We start from the raw sequence: 11,439 nt of genomic DNA, 5'->3' as shown, positions 1-11,439 counted from the left end.
TAAGAGGGTAGCTTATTGAGTGACCGGTTCATGACTGAGTGAGTTGTACTGGATGTTATCGATTGCACTCTATTTTACCAGTATCCCTGCTTGTCAGTCATTTGGGGTATTTGCTGTCAAACCGGTTTTGGACTGTATTTGTGTTTGTACTGATTCACCCCCCCCCCTCTCAGTATCGGTTTGGTACTCATGGTTCATCATTGAGTTATCAGAGTCATGACATCAAGAGCATCATGAGAGAAGTATTAATAATTAATGTGTTTATATCTCTCATATGCTCTTATGTTTAATCTTCCTTGGTAATGATTTTAAATGGTTTAGTTCTATGTTGACAATTAATCTTGACTAATTGTTTTATTGCGTTTCAAGAACATACCAACCTTAGCTAAAAGGAACGCATATGAGATCATTGATATGAACTTTGAGATTACTCTAGTGATTAGATATTTTTGAATTCTTTCTACTTGTCACCACTTGTTGTTTGACATGATAGTCCTCCAAACCTCACAACCATAGAGGATAACTGAGACAACCAACAAACCAAAAAGGATTTTTTTGGTCTTTCAAGATCCCATAACTCCACTTCACTACACTTGTTCAAAAGAAGGTAAGAAGCTCTCCATCCTCCTTGACTCCTCTTTGTTCTACATGTTTATTAGTTGAGCCTATTGTGAAAATCAATTCATAGGTACTTGTACTCATCCACTACCTCCAAAATTTTTCCCTCAAAGATAAACTGTTGCTTCTTCCTCTTCCAAATAAAAGATCACGACTTTGGTCTTCCTGATGTTCACTTGCATCCCAACCTCTTGACAAAAGAGCTCTAAAGGTTTCATATGTTCTCTCAAACCTTGGACATATTTTGCACTTAGAATAAGATTGCCACATACAAAAGCGATTTTGGCATGTAGTCTGCTAGTTGTACACCCTCTCCAATGGTATTGTTTAACCATTCTTCAAGTTTATCGATATATAAACCAAACAACACAGGGAAAGAGGATACCCCTGCTTATTTCTAATATTGCCACCAAATCATTCAAAACCCTCTTTACTTCTAATTTTAGCTCTAGCTTGCTCATAAATCTTATGGACAACCATTCTACACTCATTTGAAATCCCAAGTTCTTCCATTCTACACCAAAAGTCATCCCTAAGAAGAGTGTCATTTAAAGTTTTTCTGCAATCAATGAAACAACAAAAAGCCTCTCCACCTTGGTCGTTCTAAACCTTTTCAATGAAGTGCCTAAGAGTGATGGAGTGATCAATGGTAGAGTTTCTTGGCTTAAAGTCAACCTGCCCCCTTACTCTTTATCCTTCTTGAGCTTTAGCACTTGCTAAATTCATGGTACCTTATTTGATATTTTCTATTGAAAAATGTTTCATTGAAGTGTCAATTATATGAGGGTTACTTTTTTCATGTGCTCGTTCATATAAGAGCTTCACATAATCTAACCAATAGACATCAATAATATTGTTTTCTATTTATTTTCTCTTTTCTTGTAGCTCTTTCCAAAAAAAACTCTTAGAATTATGTTCCCTTAAAGAATTTCATTCCTTCTTGAAATCGCTTCTTTTTTAATTTTATCAATTTTTTATATTTTAACTTCTTTTTTTAATAATATTTTAACTTGTTTTCTTTGGTTGACCCACTCTCTTTCGAGGACAGCCTATCTTCATGAGACATTTGCCTATCGTTTCTCTTCCAACTTCAAGTAATATGTTACCGATAAATATTAGCTATTGGTGTATTCTTTCATCAAATCCAGGCCGCTCTGATATAGAAAGTTTCATCCATTTTGCAGTTCTAATCTTGCATCCATGGCTTCCTCTTCTTCGTCTCTCCATATGTTTGGCGAACACGAACACCAACAGGGAAGATGGACTGCATCTTCGAAACAATATGATGCATTCATTAGCTGCCGAGGCCCTGACGTCACAGAAACCCTTGCTAAACAACTGTATGAGCTTCTTCAGGCTAGAGGGTGCCGTGTATTTCTAGAATGTGAAGAGAAAGAATGGGGGGCTTCTATTCCTTTTGCCATTCGCGATGGCATTTGCTCATCCGCTGTGCACATACCCATTTTTTCCAAAGCATATGCAGAGTCGTCATGGTGTTTAGAGGAGCTTGTTCTAATGTTAGAACAATTTGACGCCCTGTTTATTCCCGTGTTTTACGATGCGGAACCGTGGGAGCTTCGCCGCATCGAGAACAAGGATTCAGCGTATGCTGCGGCATTTTCTGGTTATGAAAGTAGAGGATGGAAGCTTGATAAGCTGGAGGAATGGAAAACAGCCCTCGTGTCTGCTTCGGAATTCTCTGGATATGAATATAGCCAGAATAAAGAGTAAGCTTAACACTATGTGCTTTGTATTGATTACGATTTATCATATTTTCCATTTTTCTCCACCACATGATATTCATTTTACCATAGTAGAATGACTTTCTAAAGAGATTCTCCGTTTTGGCTCTCAGCAATTTGTGTGAAAAGATTGTGTCTCGTGTCCTGCAAGAAATTGAAAGGAGGATCACCCCATTACAATTTGCAAATTATCCGATTGGACTCGATAAAATGGTCGAAGATTTTGAAAGATCTTGTTTAGAGACACCAAATACTGAGGTCAAGATGGTAGGGATTTTTGGAATGGGGGGGTCTGGCAAGACCACCCTGGCAAAAGAATTATTTAGCAGGAAGCGTTCAAGCTACAGCAGCGCAAGTTTTCTCTTTAATGTGAGAGAATCACATGCCAGAAGTGATTTGCGTTCCTTGCAAAGTAAGCTCTTAAAAGATCTCTTTCACGATGATAGGCAACCGGAGCATCGTTTGGGAAGGGCAACACATCAACACTCTCTTATTGTCCTCGATGATATCGATGATCGGGACCAATTAGATGCCCTGTTGCCTGAAGGTATGCTAGGCCCTGGTAGCCTTGTAATTGTTACAACTCGTGACCTCGGTGTGTTAACGGCTGCAGATGTCACTACAAGTTACATGATGAAGCCAATGGATCCGCTTACTGCTGAAGAGCTCTTCTGTAGACATGCTTTCCACGGAGGGGATCAAACCCCTGAATATAAAAAATTGGTTGAAAGCTTCGTTGATGTCTGTGGAGGTTTACCCCTCTCACTTCAAGTTTTGGGCTGCCATGTACGTGATAGGAATGGGGTTTATTGGAAGTTACAATTGGAAAAGGCTAAGAAAATCCCGCCGAACGACATAATGCAAAAGCTTAGAATCAGCTTTGATTCTCTGGATGAAAAGGAGAAAGAGATATTTATAGATATTGCCTGTTTCTTTTTTGACAAACCAAAATATGTGGCTATGGAAATATGGATGGCGTCCCAGTGGAGTACAGCTGAACGCTCAGTTCAAACTCTGGTAGATAAGTGCCTTGTTGAAGTAGAGCATTCGGCAAAAGGAGACTTTTTTATAATGCATGATCAACTCCGCGACTTGGGAAGACATCTGGCCGATACAGTGGGTTCTCCTCGGCTGTGGCAGCCTCAGCTTCTTAGACCTTTGGTGCGCTGCTTCTTTGTCTTTAAAATTAATTTAGACCTTTCTTCGGGACAGAGTATACATTTCAGAATGGTAGTTTGGTGAAAATTGTTTTACCTTTAAGTATTTTCATCTTTGTTTTTAAACAGGTTGTTTTGTTTTTCTTTGTTATAAATTAGATCTTCCTTTGGGATAGAGTACACATTTCAGAATAGTAATTTGGTGAAGATTGTTTTACTCAAGTGTTTTCATCTTTGTTTGTACCCAGTTATTTTGTTTTTCTTTGTTCCAAATTAGATCTCCCTTCGCCACAGGGTATACATTTCAGAATAGTAGTTTGGTGAATATCGTTTTACTCTCCAAGTATTTTCATCTTTCGTCTCTATTGAAAGTGGGGTGTAATTTTAGTATTCAGCATGGATGTGCTCTTGATCAGTCACATAACTTACGGAACAGTTAACTCTTTTTTACACGTTGTTAACAGCCATTCACTAGCCTTGCATTTTTCTCACAACTCTATATTATCCACCAAATAGTGGATATTGCTGTATTGTTTCACTAGATCTAGCTGCAAACGACTTTGTAAGCTTGCATTAAAGGCCTTCTCTTCCACATCTCATCGAAAAACTGTGGAATATACAGGAAGTGAAGAGTTCGAGTGCACTGCCAAAATTATATGATGGGGAGGAGATACAGGAAGTGAAGAGTTCAAGTGCACTGTCAAAATTATATGATGGGAAGAAGGTAAAAAAGAGGAAAGCTCTTTACGAGGTTGCAAGTAATGAGGTGGGACTTGATGATCTTGTAGAAGATTTTGAAAGGCACTGCCAGCAAATGGCTGACAAGGTGAAGGGGTTGAAGAACAACATAATTGGCATATTCGGAGTAGGAGGGTCTGGCAAGACCACTGTTGCAAAACAAATTTTCAGCCGCAAGCGTTCTTTATACAGTAAATCGAGTTTCTTGTTCGATGTACGGGAAGCATCTGCAAAAGATGATTTGACTTCTTTACAGACTAAGCTCTTGAATGATCTGCTCTCTGAAAATCAGCCCAAATTTTCCAGTACCAATGAAGGCATCAGCTATATCGAGAGTGTTCTGGAAAGAAGCCCCATTTTCAGTTTCCTTACAGTTATAGATGATGTTGGTGACATCAGCCAATTATATGCTTTATTGCCCAAACAGACTCTCACTTCAAATAGTCTGGTCATTGTCACTACCCGGAAAGAGAGCGTTCTGATAGAGGCTAAGATAAAAGTTCGTTATGAAATTAAAGAAATGGATCAAAAGCATGGCCGGCAGCTCTTCTGTTGGCACGCATTCCGTAGACCAGAACCTCAAAGGGGATACGAATATTTAGTTGAATGCTTTGTGAAGGTGTGTAAAGGTTCACCGGTGTCTCTTCGAGTATTAGGCGGGCACGTTTTTGGTCGGAGCAAGAAGTTTTGGAAGTTAGAATTGGGTAAAGTTAGGAGAAGGTTGTCCGGTAAAATTAAAGATGTACTCAAAATAAGCTACGATTCACTGGTTGAGGTGGAAAAACAAATTTTTATTGATATAGCATGCTTTTTTACAGAGAAAGATCAAAGTATAGGCATAAGAATATGGAAGGCTTCTGGGTGGAATGCCGAAGATGCACTTCGGATACTGAGAAATAAACGTCTTGTTGAAGTGGTGAGAGAAGAGTGCTGGAATGAAATCAATAATGGAGTGTCACCTACTTTTGTTTTCAGAATGGATAATCACCTCCGACACTTGGGAAGAGCAATGGCAAATGATGGACAGAATCAACGGGTCTGGAATCCCCAAGATCTTAAACACTTGGTGTGTTGCTTTCGCCCTTAAGATTGATGCTCCAGCTTGCAAGTTCTTAAAGCTTTTGGAATGTTTAGCTTTAGCTTGATTCATCCTTTTCTAATTGCAAAGATGACATACTTTAAAATGGCATGCAGGAAACAAAGTCATTCTCAGACATCCTTAAAGAAGCCGATGGACGATGCTATAGATCTTTTAATTCCATTCGGAACAAGTCAATTACATATTTTGTAGAGAATTCAAGGACAAATTCAGGGACATCACCTACTTTACGATGGCTTCAGCTTAATGGAAAGGATAGCATTCCTTCATGGGTTCCTCTGCAAGATTTGGAGGGTTTAAGGGTTCGAGGAAGATTATCCCTGAGTTTGTGGCACCAGCCCCAGGTATTTACTTCTTTATCAAAATGATTTTGTCCATATGTATTCATTATCATTGAAAAATAACAGTTGGAAACAAAATAACCTTAAATTACAGGTCCCTTCTCAGTTAAAAGAGCTCGTTTGCAAGTTTATCGACTGCCATTATATGGAAAAAGCTATGCTTCGGAGAAATTGGGAAGGATTTTCGAAGTCATTAGGAATGTTAAATCTGCTGGAAAGTCTGGTCCTACAGATAGAGTCGCAAGGAAACAGGAAGGATATTGTAATTGAATGGAGTTCCTTTGAAGAATCTGTAGGAAGACTTAACTGTCTTAGAACTTTGGGTTTGTTGGGTTTGTATATAAATGGGGAAATAGTTTTAAGCACTAGCAGGATAACTGATTTATGGCTTGGCCTTGAAGCCATAACTCTGTCTCACGTAGGGCTCACATCCAAGGTCTCAATTAGTGGTCCTGGTCTAAAATCTCTTAAGCTAGAACATATGGAAGATCTAATCAAAGTGGATTTAATAGGGGTAGAAACATTGAAGTGTCTGGAGTTAATCCAATGTGATAAGTTGAAAAAAGTATCGGCCAATGATCTAACCCAACTTCAAATGTTAAGTATAGAGAAATGTTGGGAGATAGAAGAGTTACCAGATCTTAGTCATTCCAATTTGCTGCAGAGGATGAGGATCACGTGTTGCGAGGAGCTCCAAAATATAAGAGGTATTCAAGAATTAAGCTGGGGGAAGAGCATTACCATTACGTGTTGTCCGAAGCTGCAGAGTATACCAGGGTTCAAATACTTGAAGGGATTGCAGTATATGATTCTTTCGGATGGTGGTATTCTAAGTTTCATTAGTGAGTTGCAGGTATTGAATGCGAATGTTTAAATTCTCATTGCTTACTTGTTCTAATGCCATTAAATAAAATATTTCTAAATCTTCTGTTTTTATCTTGATTTCAGGAATTGCCGTCAGAATTTACAGTTGTAATGGGGAAAGCAGCCACATCCTTCCCGAAGGCAGATGAAATAACGGGTATAGCTGATGCTTTATATGAATTTCAGTCCAGAGAAGAAGCATACAAAAAGATCATTTTATTGTCACAGAAAACACAACAGTTGTTCGGTGCAATCATTTTATGCGCTATGGTCCGCAGCGATGATTATGGTTCCAATTACATGGTTGAGGGCATCCCTGGTCAAACTATAGATCTCAGTTGGGCGGGAGGAAAACGGATATATATGATAGTGGTAACTGGCCGAAGACAAATATCCAGTACAAAAATTTTCGGCTGGATGCCAACCTCTTGTAAAATAGAGAAGGGGTATTTGCTTGCAGTGAACGAAGGCCAAGAATTGAAAACCTTAACCATATTGAAAAGGCTAACTGAACAACTGTGTAAGACTGATGCTTTTAATTAGTCTATTGAGGTTGAATGAATGACTCTAAAAAGTACTGATACAGGCAAATGAAAGCAAACGCCAAAGCAGTTTGCTTGAGATCCTGAATGTTTAAAACAGGTTGATGTATTATATGCATTGAGGAATTTGTTTATTGTTCAATTTTTAAATTTTTGAGAAAGCTCTTTTCTTTTTTGAAATGTATTGAACAAGTTTGAATTAATGGAACTTTATTTTATTTGTATCAAATTTATAATCAATAAATTTTATTAAAATTTAAAAAAATTAAAAGGTTGCAGTTCAATTAGTTGAGTACAAATAGTGAGGGTCAAGATTGTGCTGTGTATCATTTTGATGGAGTGGATATTCCTAGTCTATGGTTTTCAACTGAAGAAATATCAGCTTAGACTTGTAATTCGAATACCAATAGATTGCAAAATATCAATCTAAAGATGATTAGAAACCTCTAACAAAAAGAAATAAAAAGTTTAGCAAGATATAAAGAAAGAATTATTTTTAGTATATCTTAAATATGAGAAGGTTCCAAATTTTGATTGACTAGTTTATGTTAATGAAAACCACTACTCATTAATATGTGTCATAAGTTTTGACTCTAAACCGTACATTTGAATCTTGATATAAATATTATAATCTATGAAACCGCTCATTTGGATCTTGACATAAATAGTATAATTTAACACATTAAGAAAAACACTTCCAACTTGTCAAAGGATGAGTTAAAGAGACTCTATAATGAATGGTTCATAAGTTACAACACTTATTGAAGGTTTTGCAAATTGAATAGCAAAAAAGTGAGTTTGATCTTTGGGGAAATTCCGTGGATAAATAATGCTTGGGTTGGAGTAATATTAGTATTAGTGGCCTCTTGGGAAGTCTTGTTGTTTCACCCTTGTGAGCATCACCTAGATGTAGTGAATGTTGAGTGGACCATTCAACCTCATGATAGATGGATTTGCTTGAACCACTCGCTACTCATGAAATGGGTCAAAGTTTGACTCAAAAACTACATAATTGAAACCTAATATATTTATAATAATTCGAGACACTATAGAAAATACTTTGTTACCATTTATGTTATTATTTTCTTTTATATTTCTAACAATATTGTTAAGTGACTTTTTCTTCACAAGTTCATGGTGTTTCACTTAGCATGAAGGGTTGATATTTGGTTTGGGTTAACACAATAAAACTCTAGACATAAAAATGACATTTTGACAAAATCAATAGATTAGTGATACATTTATAGTTGTTTTTTTGGCCTCATCAATGTTTATGTGCTAAGTGATAGTTTGGAAAGAATGATGTTATAAATTTGAATGGTTAATTATAGATCATGTTTTGATTGGTTTCTTTGTGGTGACTTGAGGATAAAGATCATGCTCTACCAATAAGATGGTGCATTTAAGACTCTAAAGTTTTGTTTTGTTTTAAAATTTGTTTGGGATTATTGAATATCTATATTTATAATGGTGGCTTCATACATTGCATCCTTCATTTATGTGATGTAACTTTTGTGAAGTCCTAAAAAACTTGATTATGCTATGGTATCTAAGCACACATTTACTATTTTACATGTGGTAGGTAGTTGATGAAGGTGTATAAGTAATAGCTAGAAAGAATAAAACGAAATCTAAAACAATATCAAACCTCTATACTAAATCAAGCAAATACCTTCAACTTGAGCATTAATAGGATCCATTAAATTATTACTTTACCTACCAAAATTAGATATCTCCTTTGTTGAGTGGATTTGTTCACATATGAGTGATGTAGTTGCTCTTTAGATTCTTCAATATCTAGATAGAATGTACTCGTATGTGTGTGCTTGATGTGGCTTCTTGGCATGTCTAGATGTTTGGTGGATGCTCATGAATGTGATATTTGTTGAGTGCCTAAGTGTGAGACAACGTGAGTATGAGAGCATCTAGGAGGTGAGAGATGTGGTAATGAAGGATTAAAGAGCTCAATTTATAGGTACTTGGGTGAGTATATGAATAGCTAAGATTAAATACACATGCAATTATGACTTCATTTCATGTGCAAGAGCCCCCCTTTAATTTATTCAAGCAATTATAGTTGGAAATTTTATGCCCATCAATTGATGTATGCTCTCATCTCTTTCCATAATTCAATTGTGCTCTTACAATAAAATTATGAGAATGATATGAGCTATTGAGACATTTTTTACATCGAGGTCTCTTCAACTAGTTGAAATGGAACCTTTTATTTTCTTTAGTATTAATGTTGTTTGTTTTATATATGTATATTTAAATATTTTGTGTTGATTGGTAGGATCCTAAGCTTGGAGGCTTAATCATACCTCAATTTATTTTCATAATATCCCAAGTTTGTCTTTCTCTCAACTTCTTTATCCCTTCATTTCTACTTTGCCACACGTATGAGCATAAGTTCATACTCTCGCAAAAGTGGAGGCTAAATGCAGTATCATAAATTGTAACCCCTTTATAATTTCATACTCATTTTTAGGTCCTCTCTTTAGTGTGCTTTCTCATGGCTCATTTCAAACCTATTTGTGGCCCCATCCTATCCTACTGTTGTAAAATGCTCAAATTAGGACCTACTTTAGCATGACATACCTTTACACTCATGACTCCCCTTTCAAAGATCTTATTTTGGTGGGACTGTGTTCAACTTTGAATAGTGACCTTACAAGTGTCCAAAATTGGCACCATAGATCCTTTTGGGTGCCATAGACCCTTTTGGGCACCATAGACCTTTTTGGGAGCCATAGTCTAAAAAGTTGTCCCACCAAAATTCCCTTAAATTATAGCCATTCTTAGTATCACCCTTCCCACTTTTAAATTCGATCTTGATTTATATACTAGACCATTTGAAGTCACCCTAAATGTGCAAATACCTTGAGAACCCTATATAAGGAGATAATTTATCATTCCCAAATCATCGATTCACAAGTTATAATTCTAATTAAAGAGTCCCAAATCCTTCATTCAAGAGCAGATGTGAGTATAATGAGTATCAAGCTACAAGAAATTACCTTCAAGAATGTTTTCATGAGTGATTTTGTTATGATTTATTCATGTTATTGCATCAACACTTGGAGAACTTATCTAAAGAGGTTTGCATAACCGCCATTATCAATCCTAAGGTAATAGCATTTCAATTTAGATTTAGTCTCTGCCCTACTAGGTGTAAGCTCTATTTTTTCATTGTTATAGTAATAGTGGAGGTAGAAACATCTACACAAGGTTTGACTGAGGTGATCCCCTATACAACACAACCATTTTCAAATCCTATCTATATGTAGGTTATAGATCTGATAGCTAAAGGTAATAGAATTGTGTAGAGAAGACTAAGACACATAGTTTTAGACTCTAAACAAGTGAGAACCCTAGGACTAATCTAATTGTCTTCATAGTCTGACACCTTTTAAATAAATTTTGGAGGGAGTGATCCATAGGGAATTCTAATCCAAAATTTGAAGCCTTAGTTGACAAAAACATCTTTAGGACTAAGGCTCCTATCTTAACAATTTGACTTTTTCAGCTCCAAATTTCAGTGACAGGTTCTTTGTTGTAACTCATTTTTAGATTTGTACTTTTGAGTTGACTTTTAGCTATACATATCTATCTATTTATGTTTAATATTGTCAAATTTGTATCATTTTACCTAGTCATTACATTTTCACATCAAATCAAATCAATAGAGAAAATAATTGTACATAACATTCAACACTCATTTGGGACTGAACTTGTATCTTGTTGACCATTTCCTCCAATGAAGCATATTTGTTTGAATAGATTGGTTTATGTCTCTAGGCTAGGACTCCATTTTATTACATTCCAAACCCTAACTCTAAACATTAAAGCCCAAACCCTTAACACTAAATCCTAAAGTTCAAACCCTACATCTTGGACTCTTAACACTAAACCTTTAACCCTAAAGTCTAAAGCCTAAGTTTCATAAACCCTAAATCATATAGAAAAAACCCTAAACCTAAAGCCCAAACCATAATCCTTAAAATTCAAACCCTAAAACATAGACTATAAACCCTAAACACTAAATAGTAAACCCTAAACTCCAAACACTAAACTCTAAAGCCTATTTAGCCTAAACCCTTAAATTAAAACCATAAACGGTCCCAAATCTTGATACTTAGCCAAAACCTCGCCATCATCATTATCTTCAATGGGTTCCTCTTATGTAGGTCCATCCTTTGGTATAAAAGTAGGCATAAAAGGTCTAGATTGTGATGAACCCATGGTTTTGCTTGTAAAATGTCCCTTGTTCTCTGCAGCTTTGCACTTCATCTTTGAGTGTGCTGCATATGATGATATTCATATGCAATATGAGGACAT

At 36.3% G+C, this 11,439-nt stretch overlaps 1 protein-coding gene across 1 annotated transcript; it reads left to right on the top strand.

Moving 5' to 3' along the window:
* Positions 1-1,757: 1,757 nt before the first annotated feature.
* LOC131050209 (disease resistance protein RUN1-like) lies at positions 1,758-7,251 on the top strand. Its single transcript, XM_059220053.1, has 6 exons — positions 1,758-2,345; positions 2,474-3,521; positions 4,140-5,321; positions 5,450-5,698; positions 5,790-6,548; positions 6,644-7,251. Exons 1-6 carry the CDS (start codon positions 1,819-1,821, stop codon positions 7,100-7,102), a joined length of 4,224 nt encoding a protein of 1,407 aa, XP_059076036.1. The 5' UTR covers positions 1,758-1,818; the 3' UTR covers positions 7,103-7,251.
* The last annotated feature ends 4,188 nt before the right edge of the window (positions 7,252-11,439 follow it).

The sequence above is a fragment of the Cryptomeria japonica genome, chromosome 4 (genome assembly GCF_030272615.1).
Source record: "Cryptomeria japonica chromosome 4, Sugi_1.0, whole genome shotgun sequence".
NCBI classification, from domain to species: domain Eukaryota; kingdom Viridiplantae; phylum Streptophyta; class Pinopsida; order Cupressales; family Cupressaceae; genus Cryptomeria; species Cryptomeria japonica.
The sequence above is the reverse complement of the archived record's forward strand: the minus strand, read 5'-3'. Positions and strand labels throughout refer to the sequence as shown.